Below are 16,599 nucleotides of genomic sequence, written 5' to 3' on the forward strand. Positions count from 1 at the left end.
GAAAACGTGCCCAGTTGAATTTCTACCCATCATATCCACAAGGGTCCCACATACCAAATCTTACTCAAGGTAATGGGCATGAAACTCCTGGACTTGAGCATGTGACCACCTCACATACTCAAATGACCTTATCCTTGAGGGTCTGGGCCTTTCCATGCAAGTGGATTACAGGTCTGTTCCACTACTTTTCCACCAGTGGGGCGTCCCTGCAGGAATCTTGGAGAATATTTTGTTGCGTCTGTAGTCAATGGAAAGCTCACATTACTTTTTTAACATTTGCAACTCTTGTCAAACATGGACAGAGAATAATATTGTGTAAAACCAACGTGATTCAAACTTTGACGTTAGTCATGGTTTCTGTGAAAGTTCTGGCAAAGTATTTTAGTGTGTTGATATATATATCTTCATTTATGCAACCTCCAAATGTTAATAGAATATGGCAGTCGCTGAGGGGTCAAGAAATCAGCTAGTGACAGTGGGATCAACGTTACGGGGTAGTGCTGCCGGCTCAGAGCTTTCCTGAACTGGGGCCACTATCAGCAATTCAGGCACAGAGGTCAGCATGGCTAATCCATGGTCCTGCACATAGGGCAGAAAATGCTAGTGGGAGTTGTGTACAGACCACCAAACAGTAGTAGTGAGGTTGGGGACAGCATCAAACAAGAAATTGGGGATGCGTGCAATAAAGGTACAGCAGTTATCATGGCGATTTTAATCTACATATTGATTGGGCTAACCAAACTGGTTGCAATACGAGGGAGGAGGATTGCCTGGCGTGTATTAGGGATGGTTTTCTGGACTAATATCTCGAGATACCAACTAGAGGGCTGGCCATCCTAGACTGGGTGATGTGTAATAAGAAAGGACTAATTAGCAATCTTGTTGTGCGAGGCCCCTCGGGGAAGAGTGACCATAATATGGTAGAATTCCTTATTAAGATGGCAAGTGACACAGGTAATTCAGAGTCTAGGATCCTGAACTTAAAGAAAGGTAACTTCGATGGTATGAGACATGAATTGGCTAGAATAGACTGGCAAATGATACTTAGAGGGTTGATGGTGGATAGGCAATGGCAAACATTTAAAGCTCACATGGATGAACTTCAACAATTCTACATCCCGGTCTGGAGTAAAAATAAAACTGGGAAGATGGCTCAACCGTGGCTAACGAGGGAAATTAAGGATAGTGTTAAATCCAAGGAAAAGGCATATAAATTGGCCACAAAAAGCAGCAAACCTGAGGACTGGGAGAAATTTAGAATTCAGCAGAGGAGGACAAAGGATTTAATTAGGAGAGGGAAATTGGAGTATGAGAGGAAGCTTGCGGGAACATAAAAACTGACTGCAAAAGCTTCTATAGATATGTGAAGAGAAAAAGATTAGTGCAGACAAACATAGGTCCCTTGCAGTCAGATTCAGGTGAATTTATAATGGGGAACAAAGAAATGGCAGACCAGTTGAACAAATACTTTGGTTCTGTCTTCACGAAGGAAGACACAAATAACCTTCCGGAAATACTAGGGGACCACGGATCTAGTGAGAAGGAGGAACTGAAGGATATCCTTATTAGGTGGGAAATAGTGTTAGGGAAATTGATGGGATTGAAGGCTGATAAATTCCCGGGGCCTGATAGTCTGCATCCCAGAGTACTTAAGGAAGTGGCCATAGAAATAATGGATGCATTGGTGATCATTTTCCAACATTCTATCGACTCTGGATCAGTTCCTATGGACTGGAGGGTAGCTAATGTAACACTCCTTTTTTTAAAAAACAAGGGAGAGAGAAAACGGGTAATTATAGACCGGTTAGCTTGACATCAATACTGGGGAAAATGTTGGAATCAATTATTAAAGATGAAATAACAGCGCATTTTGAAAGCAGTGACAGGATCGGTCTATTTTAACATGGATTTATGAAAGGAAAATCATGCTTAACAAATCTTCTGTAATTTTTGAGGATGTAACTAGTAGAGTAGACAAGGGAGAACCAGTGGATGTGGTGTATTTGGACTTTAAAAAGGCTTTTGACAAGGTCCCACACAAGAGATTGGTATGCAAAATTAAAGCACATGGTATTGGCGGTAATGTACTGACATGGATAGAGAACTGGTTGGCAGACAGGAAGCAGAGAGTCGGGATAAACGGGTCTTTTTCAAAATGGCAGGCAGTGACTAGTGGGGTGTCGCAGGGCTCAGTGCTGGAACCCCAGCTATTTACAATATACATTAATGATTTAGCTGAAGGAATTGAGTGTAATATCTCCAAGTTTGCAGATGACACTAAACTGGGTGGCGCTGTGAGCTGTGAGGAGGACACTAAGAGGCTGCAGGGTGACTTGGACTGGTTAGGTGAGTGGGCAAATGCATGGCAGATTCTGTATAATATGGATAAATGTGAGGTTATCCACTTTGGTGGCAAAAACACCAAGGCAGAATATTATCTGAATGGCGGCAGATGAGGAAAAACGGAGGTACAACGAGTCCACGTTCCGCCCGGCGGGAGATTGGTCGCAGAGGGTTCTGCCGGCATGACGTCGTGCCGCGCGCCCATGCCAGATGCAGCATATTGCCCATTTTGGTGAGGGATGTTGGCCTCAGATCGACCTGCCGCCCGCCTGAAGGACCGCTGGCAAAAAGCAGATGTGAGCTGCCCGTGAGTCGGGCGGCAGGGAGAAGGGCTCCGAGTGCTGCAGTGCTGCACATCGTGGCTATGGTGCAGATACTGGACCATCAGGAGTGGGACCGCTAGAAAAAAGTTAGGTGGGTGTAGCTTTACTTTATTGCTGATTGTCATGTTTTATTTGGATGTGATAAAAACGACTGAACTGTGTCTAGGCTGATGGAAACTTTTTTCTTTGACCCTGCTGAAAGACCTAATGGAGAAGGTAATGTTATTATGAATAAGTGAAAAGTCTTCAGCTTGTCACATTTTGTCCAGCCAAGCTGATTAATTAATTCTGTGACACAGTCCTTTACAAGAAGTTCTCAGGGAAGCACTACATATCACATAGAGGGTGAGAGGGTTAGTGTTAGAATGATCTATTGTAAGCCTGCAGACTCTGACAACATTTGTGTGGAAGGAAAAGAATATAAAGTTACAGCTATTCGACTTTAGGGGCAGCGCGATTTCAGAGCAGACTGAGGAAGGACTACGGTCAATAGAATACAGCAAGAGACAAGCGCCGTGGTGACTCAGTGACCTATCGCCTTGTTAATGTGTTTTTCTTTGTACTGCAAGGAAACTACTTCATAAAATCTGTTCTGATTCATCACAAAAGACCTGTACCCAGCGTGCCTTGTTGTGGTGATGGACATAAGTTTATTCTGAGAGATGACAGATCGAATAACCCTCACAGCACATAAAGAGTAATGTGATGGACCTTAACCAGCACAGAAAGAGTTCAGATATGTTTCTCCATATGACTCCATTGAAAGGAAGGTGTGCTGGATGAGGCGGCAGTGAGTAGCGAAAGCTGGTAAAGGCTCAGTGGAGATAGCCTCCAAGAGTTATGAGAGCATTTAATGCAGAACATATTTAGGCACAAACTGTGACTGCGCAGAGGGTATGGGATTATGTCAGGCTGAATAAGTGAGAGTTAGAAGATGTTAAGAAATGGCACATCGCTGCAACTGATAGTCAGAAGAGCATTACATGAGGAATGGAACACGGGGAAAGACATTTAATGTACTGCAATGTAACTGATGACCATGTCATCTCAGGGTGACGCTCCGCCATGTTTGGCCTTGGAAAAAGAGGGTTGAATTGAAAGCCTTAAGGTCTGCCCTGCAAGTAGGTAAAGTGAGTGTCATTGAATGGCAACCTTCCTGCATTGGTGACCCTTCCTTGTGGTGTCGCGATGGCCTGATGACCATACCCATTATACAGTCATATGTGGATGGGAAGATATTCCTGATAAAGCAGAAGACCCGAGGGAAAGATGTGTGTTCCTCACAAGGCACGACACATGACGTTAAAATCACACTTACCAAGAGAGGGTCAACAATGTGAGTGTATTTACAAGTCCACAATAACAAAGTTACATATCATTATTACATTTACAAACATTTACACCACCAACACCCACCCCTCTACCCAGCACCACCACCTCTCTTCCCCCCCCTTGAAGCGATGCACAAGCTCCTCTTCCTCACCCAGCCTACACCACGGTGTGCCGCTCCCCTGTCCCTCACTGCCTCTGGTTGACGAGGTTGTGCAGGAGGGCAGCGGGATCTCTGCAGATGTGTGCGTCTTGGTGAGAAGGCAGGGGGCACGGCCGAAGGCGCCAGGATCTCCTGCTCCTCTGGACCTGTCTGCCTTGAGGGTGTGGGCTCAAGGGCTTGCACTACGTGCCCAGAAGCCATTTCTTGCCTCATCGCCTCAACGGTCTCGGTTGTGTGTACCAACACAGTAATGAGCCGGTCCATCCTGTCATCATGTTGCTGGGTGAAGGTGGCGATGCTGCCAGCAATCCCAGCCATGGTTTGGAGTATATCGCGACCTATCTGCACACTCGTCCATGATAGCTGGACCCTCCTGAATTGCAGAGAGCGGTGCTGCATCCTCAGGTGGTTGCTCGCTCCTGGTGGGTTCTGGCATCTTGCTTACCTTCGCGCCATGGCCTCTGCGCTTGGTAGAGCTTGCCATTGCGGAGTCCATTCCAAACCCCAGGAACTCGGAGCCCGACGCCGAGGTTCTACGGACAGCTGGCTCACATGGCAGGAGGCTGCTGTCATCCTGTTCCGGCTCCTCGAGCTCAAGGGCTACAAAGACAAGCCCTTCTCCCTCCTCTCTCTCTTCTTCGTGGCTCTGGATGGAAAATGATCACCAATGCATCCACTATTTCTAGGGCCACTTCCTTAAGTACTCTGGGATGCAGACTATCAGGCCCTGAGGATTTATTGGCCTTCAATCCCATCAATTTCCCTAACACAATTTCCTGATTAATAAGGATTTGCTTATATAAGGAAACCCCAAAGATGTTCTATAAATATATTATGAGCAAGACAGTAACTAAAGAAAGGGTAGGGCCTATTAGAGACCATGAGCATAATCTCTGTGTGGAGGTGGCAGATGTTTGTATGGTTCTTAATGAATACTTTGCGTCTGTTTTCACAAGGAAAGGGGCAATGCAGATATTGCTATCGACGAGGAGTGTGAAAATCTCGATGAAATAAACATAGTAAGAGAAGAGGTATTAAGGGGTTTAGTAGCTTTGAAAGTAGGTAAGTCCCCAGGCTCGGATGAAATGCATCCCAGGCTGTTGAGCGATGCAAAAGAGGAAATAGCAGAGTCCTTTACCATCATTTTCCAATCCTCTTTTGATTTGGGCATGGTGCCGGAGGACTGGAGGACTGCTAATATGGGACTCTTGTTTAAGAAGGGAGAAAGTGATAGGCTGAGTAATTACAGGCCTGTCAGCCTAACCACAGTGTTGGGAAAATTATTGGAAAAAATCCTGAAAGACAGGATAAATCTACATTTGGAAAGGCAAGGATTAATTAGGGACAGTCAGCACAGACTTGTTAAGGGAAGATCGTGTTTGACAAACTGATTGAATTTTTGAGGAGGTAACGGGGGGTCGATGAGCGTAGTGCATACGATGTAGTGTATATGGATTTTAGCAAAGCTTTTGATAAGGTCCCACATGGTAGACTGGTCATGAAGGTTAAAGCCCATGGGATCCAGGGCAAAGTGACAAGTTGGATCAAAAATTGGCTTCGAGGTAGGAAGCAAAGGGTAATGGTTCATGGATGTTTTTGTGATTGGAAGGATGTTTCCAGTGGGGTTCCGCAGGGCCCAGTTCTGGATCCCTTGCTTTTTGTGGTATACATCAATGATCTAGATTTGAATATAGGGAGTATGATTAAGAAGTTTCACTAAAATTGGCTGTGTGGTTGATAATGAAGAGGAAAGTCATGCACTGCAGGAGGATATCAATCTAATCGTCAAGCGGGCAGAACAGTGGCGAATGGAATTTAATTTGGAGAAGTGTGAGTTAATGCACTTTGGGAGGGCTAATAAGGAACGGGTATACACATTAAACGGTAGGCCACTTAGAACTATAGATGAACAAAGGGACCTTGGAGTGCTTGTCCACAGATTCCTGAAAGTAGCAGGCCAGGTGGATAAGGTGGTTAAGAAGGCATATGGAATGCTTGCTTTATTGGCCGAGGCATAGAATACAAGAGCAGGGAGGTTATGCTTAAATTGTATAATACTCTGGTTAGGCCACAGATGGAGCACTGCGTGCAGTTCTGGTCGCCGTATTATAGGAAGAACGTGATTGTACTAGAGAGGGTGCAGAGGAGATTTACTAGAATGCTGCCTGGAATGGAGAATCTTTGCTATGAGTACAGATTGGATTGGCTGGGTTTGTTCTCATTGGAACAGAGGAAGCTGAAAGGAGACCTCACTGAGGTGGACAAAATGTTGAACGGCCTGGATATAGTGGATAGCAAGGGTCTATTTCCTTGGTGGAGGGTCAATTATGAGGGGGCATAGTTTTAAGATGGTTGATGGAATGTTCAGAGGGGATTTGAGGGGGATTTCTTCACGCAGAAGGTTGTGGGGGTCTGGAACTCACTGCCTGGAAAGGTGCTTGGATGGACATTTGAAGTGCCATAATCTGCAGGGTTACGGAGCTAGAGTTGGTATGTGGAATTAGACTGGATAACCTCGTGTTGGCTGGCGCAGATACGATGGTAAGTACTTTACGGAATCAAATATGGCCAGGGTGATCTCCTGGACTATGTAAAATTTCTAAATCTCTACCATTAAATTGACAGCAAGACTGATTCTTTTAATACAATTTGGAATAGTTTATTAAACACACACACATGCACATCTATCAGCAATCGTCAGCTATCCTACGGATCGATTTAGTTTCAACAGATACAATGATGTTACAATAAAAACGATATACTTTACTTGCCTCTGGCAAAGCACACGGCCTGCTTCTTTGTCTGTAGAGGGAGGTCCTGCTTTTGCCATGTGCTAAGGAGAAGAGAGAGAGAGAGCAATCTTTGGCTTGAGTTTTTATACCTCTTAAAGCCATTGTTTCTCAGGAAGCCTCAGGATTGGATCTTGGTTCCAGGGCCATTCCTGATTGGCTTTTCCTCATACATGTGTCTGTCTGGAGGGCCGGCGCCACTCCTTGACTAGGTTAATGGCTTTCCAATTAACACCTTTGTTCCTTTAAGCTCTATCCAGCCAGAAGAGCGTCGAGAGAGGCGGGAGTTGGCGAGAGGCAGCGGCCTAGTTCATGGCACCGTGGCTGGCTCTGCTGCACAGGAGGGCAGGAAAATGAGTGGGAGAGCGATAGTGATAGGAGATTCAATTGTAAGGGGAATAGATAAGCGTTTCTGCGGCCGCAACCGAGACTCCAGGGTGGTATGTTGCCTCCCTGGTGCAAGGGTCAAGGATGTCTCAGACCGGGTGCAGGACATTCTGAAAAGGGAGGGTGAACAGCCAGTTGTCGTGGTGCACATAGTACCAATGACATAGGTAAAAAACGGGAGGAGGTCCTACGAGACGAATTTAGGGAGCTAGGAGTTAAATTAAAAAGTAGGACCTCAAAAGTAGTAATCTCAGGATTGCTACCAGTGCCATGTGCTAGTCAGAGTAGGAATCGCAGAATAGCTCAGATGAATACGTGGCTTGAGAAGTGGTGCACAAGGGAGGGATTCAAATTCCTGGGACATTGGGGGAGGTGGGAGCAGTACAAACCGGATGGTCTGCAACTGGGCAGGACCGGTACCAATGTTCTAGGGGGAGTGTTTGCTAGTGCTGTTGGGGAGGAGTTAAATTAATATGGCAGGGGGATGGGAACCTATGCTGGGAGACAGGGAAATAAAATGGAGTCAGAAGCAAAATATAGAAAGGATAATAGTAAAAGTAAAGAGCAGAGAAACCCAAGGCAAAAAACAAAAAGGGCCATATTACAGCAAAATTCTAAAGGGGCAAAGTGTGTTAAAAAGACAAGTCTGAAGGCTCTGTGCCTCAATGCGAGGAGTATTCGGAATAAGTGGATGAATTAACTGCGCAGAAAGCAGTTAACAGATACGATGTGATTGGCATCACGGAAACATGGCTCCAGGGTGACCAAGGCTGGGAACTCAACATCCAAGGGTATTCAGCATTTAGGAAGGATAGACAGAAAGGAAAAGGAGGCAGAGTGGCGTTGCTGGTTAAAGAAGAAATCAATGCAATTGTAAGGACGGACATTAGCCTGGATGATGTGGAATCGGTATGGGTGGAGCTGCGGAATTCCAAAGGGCAGAAAACACTAGTGGGTGTTGTGTATAGATCACCAAATAGTAGTAGTGAGGTTGGGGACAGCATCAAACAAGAAATAAGGGATGTGTGCAATAAAGGTACAGCAGTAATCATGGGCGACTTCAATCTACATATTGATTGGGCTAACCTAACTGGTAGCAATGCGGTGGAGGAGGATTTCCTGGAGTGTATTAGGGATGGTTTTTTAGACCAATATGTCGAGGAACCAACCAGGGAGCTGGCCATCTTAGACTGGGTGATGTGTAATGAGAAGGGACTAATTAGCAATCTTGTTGTGTGAGGCCCTTTGGGGGAAAGTGACCATAATATGGTAGAATTCCTCATTAAGATGGAGAGTGACAAAGTTAATTCGAAAACTAGGGTCCTGAACTTAAGGAAACTTCGACGGTATGAGGCGTGAATTGGCTAGAATAGACTGGCAAAGCATACTTAAAGGGTTGACGGTGGATAAGCAATGGCAAACATTTAAAGATCACGTGGATGAACTTCAGCAATTGTACATCCCTGTCCGGCACCAGAGAGAGGACCAGCACAGCACCCGAGGCACAGACCGCTCAGCACGACTGCGTGGAGATGATCCAGGCTCCAGTGGCAGGACTCCGGAGGAAGAAAATCGGATCCAAAGGTGACTTCCCAGCTTCGGTGGCAGAACCCGGGGAGAAGAGGATCACAGCAGTCGACATCGTGGATGGAAGAAAGGTGGCGCCCAAACCACGAGGTGAAGCGCTGAAGAAAACTATAATGGCGGCCAGACCATGAGGTGCAGCGTTGATGGAGTAACACATGGTACCAAGCGAAGAAGGTGGTTGGGCTAAAGATAGCAAGGCTCTCTTAAAGGAGGCCAACAACCCACCACACTTAAAGGGACAGTTCCACATTCTCAATCAATGTAACAGCAACTGTGAGTTAAATATAAAGCTTGTACTTGATGATCAGAGTTTTATACATGTAATAAGCAAAGAAAAGTCGTGTGATTGCGATCGAAGCTACAGTTTATCTACAATGAGTAATGAAACATTGTGCGATTTAGGATTTCAACTGTATTCAGATAATGTAGCGGGCAAACACCCATCGGGAGCACTTGGTCCAGCGGGCTACCCAATGCTGTAGCCTGGGACCAGGGTGATGCACCACGGAGTATGGCCACAAGCAGCTAATATCGACAAGCTGCAGAGCCAGCGATCTCAGGAGGGCAACGGCACTGATATCGATACCCTGATCGGCTCCACCTCTCGGGCACCCGATGGCACCAACCGCCACGAGCCTGAAAGAGCAAACTGCGCTAAGGCGCAGCCCCCAGACCCTATCGCCACCAAGGCTACACCCGGGAACGAAGTGTCATCTGCAATGGTTCTCCCAAATGGGACCGGGACCAGCCAGGATCCCAAACCAAATAAAGGCCAGGCAAGCGAGTCAGCAGTTCCCTGCACACTGCTAGACGACTGCTCCTCAGAGAGCTGCAGCGACCCAGGATGTAAGGAAAGGACAGGGAGGTCACAGGCATCTGTGAACCTGCTCGATGCTAGGAGCAACGGCAAAGGCCCCAAGAGCAGGCAACTTGAGCCAACCGGGTTCCCACTGCCAGCACTGGGCACCGCACCACCACCAGACTACCTGGACAGCATCCAGCAGTTCTGGAACTAGCTTGTCCTCACGCACTGGTGCGGACACTAGTACTGATTCCAAGTATGTATCAAGAATGTATCTCACCAGTCAAATGTATTTGCCTCACAACTGTACCACAAATGTTATGATGTAAATGCAATTTTCTTTTCTGGACTTGAATGTATATGAATGTAATGAGCCACCAGCATAATCTATATGTGGGGGGGAGAGAATGGAGTGGTCATGGACTCACAAACAGAAACCACCAGCACCTCACCCAAGATGGAAACGACCCTCCAAGGGTCAACCAGATAGAGCTAAGCCCAGAGCACAATCAATGTATGAAGGCGATTTGCACTAAGGATTTGGGGAAGAGTGATGTCAAGTATCCAGACATATTTACTGCTTGTACTATTATATATGATGTGCCACCAGAGGGCACTACTATGGGAAACTTGTACACCAGCTGTATGGTCACTAAGGTGTGCCACCAGAGGGCACTGCAGTGAGAGACTTGCAGGTTACCTGTACAGGTATGCCAGGCCTCGTATAAAAGGCAGGCCACCATGAGTGATCATTACTCTGGAATTATATTAAATGGACTAAGGTCACTACAGTTCAAGTGCAATACACTGCCTCGTGGAGTCATTATCAGAGCATCTAAATGAACACAAATGTCTTAAAAGACAACGTCTCAAGTAACTTAACCCAAACCCAAACTCAACCCAGACCCATTCCCAAACCCAAATTTAAACCCAAACGCAAACACAAATTCAAACTGAAACTTAAATCCATCAAACCCAAATTAAAACTGAAACTCAAACCCAAACTGAAACGCAAACCCCAAACTCAAACTCAAACTCAGATTCTGGGCAAAGATGTTAATGCCCAAACATTATTATTGCCAACATCGTGGAAATGTGGAATTGTTCATATTAAGCCGTGGTAAATAGTCATAAACAAAACAACTAAATATAAACATCAAGGGATTTGCAGTTTACTTTGAAAGATATTTTAAGACAGTCAAATTAAGAAAGTCAACCATACACACCCTAGGGCAGTCCTTACCAGTATTTTTGCATCAACCACTGTCTTTACTACATTTTCTTTTTAACTTTTTCTTTCCCAGATTCAAATGTCTTGTTTTTGTGAGTTTATAATTTAAGTACAACACTGCATGTCAATGAAGAATGCACAGGTAATCTTGTACTCTGTATATGTATATATATATATATATATATAATTCTAAAAAGAAAATAATTCTAAAAAGAATATTGCAATAATCATTTCATGTGTTAGTAAAAAAATACATTTTATTTATTCATCTTTTATTATCAGGTTTCCCTCTTCTCTGAGTAAATGTACTTGTCATGAACGCTATCCATCCGCGGCCTGTAATCCAAGTTTGTAAAGACAAGTTTATTTCCAGGTACTGAGGTTTTGTTTATCTTTCATCCCTTTCGAATCATTACTATGAAAGCTTTATTTTCAGCAGGACTTTATTTCCTTTCTACCACTAATGTAATGAATGAACAAAAATGTATTTATGGCTTAAATGCAATATACAGATATTCATGATTAAGAGCCAGCAATAAAATAAAATCTACATATCCAAATCTTTTACAGTCATTACCGCCATACGCCTTACACCAATTTCACGCACAGATCATTGTTTTTGAATTTCATCACAATCACCGATCCTTCAGTGTGAGAAGTGGCAGACATTGAGTGCATGCAGAGGTTAGCTTCCACACGGGCAGTCTAGGGGCAATTTTCAGCCTGCTGTCTGTTAGAAACTAGGCTGATGGGCAGCTAAAATCGACCAGGGGACTTACCCATCGATGTCCCGCTCTGTACCCGCAGTTTCAACCCTGACATCATCAGTAATAGACGTTATTTGTGTTTTGCATTGGCCCAAAATTTGCTGTGGCAGGGCAACGAGCAGCGCTCGCTATTAGTTAGACTCGCGCTTGCCCAATTAATGGCAACAATATTTAGCCCCTTAAGTACAGGGCATTCTGGATCTGTGTGAACAGGGAAAACAACTGTCTATTTCCTTAACCAATCAGATGCTGAAATTAGCACGCACAGAAAGTTGTTGAGGCCAATTCACTAAATATATTCAAAAAGGAGTTAGATGAGGTCCTTACTACTAGGGGGATCAAGGGGTATGGCGAGAAAGCAGGAATGGGGTACTGAAGTTGAATGTTCAGCCATGAACTCATTGAATGGCGGTGCAGGCTAGAAGGGCCGAATGGCCTACTCCTGCACCTATTTTCTATGTTTCTATGTTTCTATAAGTTAGAATGGTGAATCCAATGTCAAATCAGGTATAGAAAGATAAATAAAAGGAAGGAAAGAAAGATTGGATTAAGAGAAAGAAAAAGACAGAAACCGAAAGTAAAACAAAAATTGTAAATGACATTTTAAAAAAATCTCCAACAACAATTAAAACCTGAAGGTATCAGTCTCCACATTTGCAGTAATTAATTTTCTGTGCCAGAGAGGTTGACTGGTAGCAATTAACACTCATCACATCGTTAAAAGGGCACTTAGATTGAAATGGCTTCACTTAACTTTCAGTGGTGAGTTTATTTATATCTACCATGCAAGTACAGGAACTTCACACCATTCAATGTATTTCAATAGAGAGCTAGACAGCGAGATGTCATTTTCAACAAGCTACCAGTGGAGCAGCACATCTCCGACGGCAACTTTTGACTTTCCACGTTTAATCGCGCATCTGCCCTCATCTGACGTTGCTGTAGCATTTGCTTCGCCATTATTTTGAAAGCAATTTTTGGACTATTTTTATGTATTAAGGCAATTCATGTCAAATGACGTCAGCTTTGAGAAAGTTTGGAGTCACCCGTTTTGCATTGTGCTTTAAAATTGTTGATAAAACACAAAAATAAAACAATTTAGTTTGTGAAGCCAGTTGAATTTTCACTAGAGACTGAGTGGTACAGTAGGTTACTGTGTGAATGTTTCATCTGGGAGAGATGGACTGACGGAATGAAAACCTCCTGCTTCTACTGGCTGCAAGAGTCCAGAGTGAATATTTGACTCTAGCTGAGTCTCCCTCACGAAGGCCAGATAAATAAATGTAAAATGGGATTCGCTGGCCAGAGAACCAGATTTAAGTCATTAGCTCAATGAGGACTTCATGTAGGGTGGATTTTAGGAAATAGCACTTCCAACACAGAGCTTTGCACATCGAGAGCACATATCAGGAATTCAGGCACAAAGGCCTGCTCCCAAAATCCCAATCTGTGCTCCTGGCACACGAGGTACTGTGTCAGGATGCAAATTCAGGACATGTGCAGAGAAATGCAAAGATCAGCTTTAGTCTAAGTGTACTATGAAGTTTTAACTGTGAAACTGTACAGGACATTCTCATTACTCTCTCATCAGATGGGAACTAGGTTGAGGAAGCTCAAACCTACTCCACTCTGGACTCTCACAGCCTGCAGAAGCAGGAAACTTTCGTTCTGTCAGTGCATCTCTCCCAGAAACTTCATTTTTATGTAATTTTATTCTTAATTCCTCCAGTGTTGAGTTTTTCTCATTGCTGAGAACATACAATTGTTTCTGTGAAGATAAGAAGAATTTTCAACTGACGTATTATGATGTGAGTATATTTTATAGATCATTCAGATATCCGAAAATGAAAGTTTCTTAATATAAAGTATGCAACAAGCTAAGCCCATCGAGACTGTCTAATGCAATCAGTTCATTGACAAAATGCAATTTTATCCATCCTTGACTCTGACCAATCTGTTTAATCTCCTGAGTGAAAGTTCTCACTTTGGTCATTTTTTTAGAGATAATAACAATATAAGCGCAGGTCATGCCATCAGGTGTGGAGAGAGGAACTTTGTACCAGTGCATAAAGTATTTGCGTCTAAGCTTCATTTTATGAATCCAAGCTGCTGATTGTGGATGTCGAGCATTAGATGTGCATGTGAGATATTCAAGTCCACGATGTCCGGAGTTCTGATAGCTGCTGTCAGACAAAGGTCCTGCACGGCCATAAAATCACCCACGTGTGCCACATCAGAATTTAAGTCTTTCAAATTTAATGATTTATGTAATATCTGGTTTGCTTTAACTACCAAGTGTCCTTTGCTGTTTTGCCTAATGCTCATTATTTTAACACAAGATTGAGCAAATGCACAGAACCAGAACACAGTTCCGAACTCATTGGACTTTTGGGATAAAGTACAAGTTGTAACCTGGTTACATAATTTAATTCTGATATGAAAATGTTCCTTTCACATTCAAGTATTTACTTGTTTGCACTAATATTTTTTGTTACCATTTCAACCATCTCAACATTCCAGGAAATATTCTCTCTGTATTAATCTTGTGTGGAGCAGGCTCGAGGGGGTCGTATGGCCAACCCCTTATGTGGCTGTAATTTCTAGCCAATAAAATGTAATCCCAGTGTTTCACACAATATAGTAGACAGTTGGACGGTGTGCCAATTTTGATCCCCGATTTGTCACAAAATGATAACATTGCTTATGGTTCCTATCATCTCAGTCATTGAGTATATTCAAGACTGAGATCGATAGATTTTTGGGCACTAAAGGATAGGGTGGAAAAGTGGAGTTGATGTAAAAGTTCAGCCTTTATCTTATTCATTGTCGGAGCATGCTCGATGGGTCGTGTGACCTACGCCTGTTCTTATTTCTTATGTCTTACCTCAGCCATGTCATTGGTAGTTGGTACAGAGTGAAACCAGCCATTTCTCCACTGTACGGGATTGGGCGGGAAATCAGAACAAAGCTCAACCTAGGCCTCTATAAACACGGTCTACAATGTAACATTCATGAGGCCTGGCAGTAGATCACCCTCTTGATCGTGGTGAAGATTGCAGCTAAAAAGGAAAGGAAAGAAAAAATTCTGAAGTAACTCTCACAAGAGGATCAGTAAATATCCCCTGTTGTTGGTCAGAGGTAATCATGGACCTGGTGCATGCTTTCTGATGTTTGCCATATATTTTTCACGTTACTGAAACTCCTGCCAGCAGCCGTGTCCCTGGGAGCAGTTGCCTCTCCAATGGGAATGATACCAGATTTCCATCAAAATGTCAAAATAAAATGCAAGTTAAAGGTAAATAAAATGTGAAAAGGATAAGAAAATATATGAAAAAGATGAATAAACTTGGTAATGCCAGGAAAAGTCTTGCCACAATCAAGCTGATTAATCACCAATGGTCTCTGGTCTATGAGCTTCCGGTTACCTGTCATTTTAATTCTCCGCTCCACTCCCACTCTGATCTCTCCAACCTTGGCCTCATACACTGTTCCAATGAAGCTCAACATAGGCTCGAGGAACAGCATCTCATCTTTTACAGCCTTCTGGATTCAATATCGAGTTCAACAAGTTCAGACCATAACATCTGCCCCTATTTTTTTTCTCTCACGTGGCAGCAGTTGATGATTTCTGCCATTTACATTTACACCCTATCCAGACTCATCTTTTGTTTCTTAACTTGTCCCATTTCCATCTCCTTTTGCCTTGCACCATCATCCCTTTTGTCTCTTAATCTCTCCTGCCTTCCATCCTATCACAGACCTTCCCTTTTGTTCTTTCCTCCCCTCCCCGCTTTCCCTGCCCCTCCCCCTTTCCCTGCCCTTACACTTGCTTAAAACCTGTTGTATCTCGAACTAATTCCAGTTCTGACAAAGAGCCATCGACCTGAAACGTTAACTCTGTTTCTCTCTCCATACTCAGCCTGACCTGCTGAGTATTTCCAAAATTTTCTATTTTTATTTCAGATTTCCAACATCTGCAGTATTTTGCTTTTTGTCTCTGAGCTTTTAATGGACTTGGCAAAACTCGAAGCATCTAATTTCATATGTTCTTAATTGGAGGACATGGTCACAAGGTTACCCATAACCAATCAGGTTTCTAGGAAGGAACACCAAACTACAAGCCAATCAGCTTGCTGGATATGGCACTCACACTGTTGAATTTTTTTTAAATGATACCTTCGTTTTCCCAATGTTCCCTCAGCATATCATCAACCAATGCCCAGTCTCAAAGGCAAAAGTAGGTTAGAATAGGCAAATGGCTGGTGTGAACCCGTGGTTTCTGTCTGCTGTCCTATTTATATGTAGTTAAACTATAAGAAATGGTTAAAGCATATTAAGGTATGAGTACTTCACAGAGCCTGAATAGCAACTCTGGTGAGATGGTAATGATACTGAAGTGTGTTGTTTGTATCTGTCTAGTCCTGTGGAACTATGTACCTCACTCATGTTATCAGACTTGTTATAAGGTACTTTTGTTTCCAATGTAACATTGTATGTTGAGGCTTCTCATTTAATTCAAACACCTCACTGTTCCCTTTATAGAATAATGGAAAAATTGTCCTCGAAGGGCTATTAGATATTTCGTGGGGTGTACACCAACCAATAAGATTGCAGATTAATGATGAGAAACCTACACCATCATCAAAAGCCATCAAGTCCCCTGGCCCCGTGATGAACAAAAGGTAGGCATCCACGGTGAAATTGTGCAACTACCTCACACTTGCTACATAGTATGTACGTGTACATGTGTTTATATACAGACAATATCGGGTAAACGCAGTGTCCCAGGAGGGAGCCTTGCTCCATGGGAGCACAGGACGGATAATTGCATTAAATATTGTGCTTCTATTGTACCCCCCGACTCTATCTCCCCCCCCC

General features: G+C 43.7%; 1 protein-coding gene across 3 annotated transcripts in view; it reads left to right on the forward strand.

The window, feature by feature from the left end:
- The window catches only part of rassf6 (Ras association domain family member 6), a 98,828-nt gene that overhangs the window by 36,843 nt on the left and 45,386 nt on the right, over positions 1 to 16,599 (forward strand). For all 3 annotated transcript variants that reach the window (XM_070901224.1, XM_070901378.1, XM_070901294.1), the window contains exons 3-5: positions 11,237 to 11,327; positions 13,451 to 13,529; positions 16,264 to 16,403. In XM_070901224.1, the coding sequence (XP_070757325.1) occupies positions 11,269 to 11,327; positions 13,451 to 13,529; positions 16,264 to 16,403 (278 nt within the window). In that variant the 5' untranslated portion in view covers positions 11,237 to 11,268. The remainder of the gene's footprint in view (positions 1 to 11,236; positions 11,328 to 13,450; positions 13,530 to 16,263; positions 16,404 to 16,599) is intronic.

The sequence above is a fragment of the Pristiophorus japonicus genome, chromosome 1 (genome assembly GCF_044704955.1).
Source record: "Pristiophorus japonicus isolate sPriJap1 chromosome 1, sPriJap1.hap1, whole genome shotgun sequence".
NCBI classification, from domain to species: Eukaryota; Metazoa; Chordata; class Chondrichthyes; family Pristiophoridae; genus Pristiophorus; species Pristiophorus japonicus.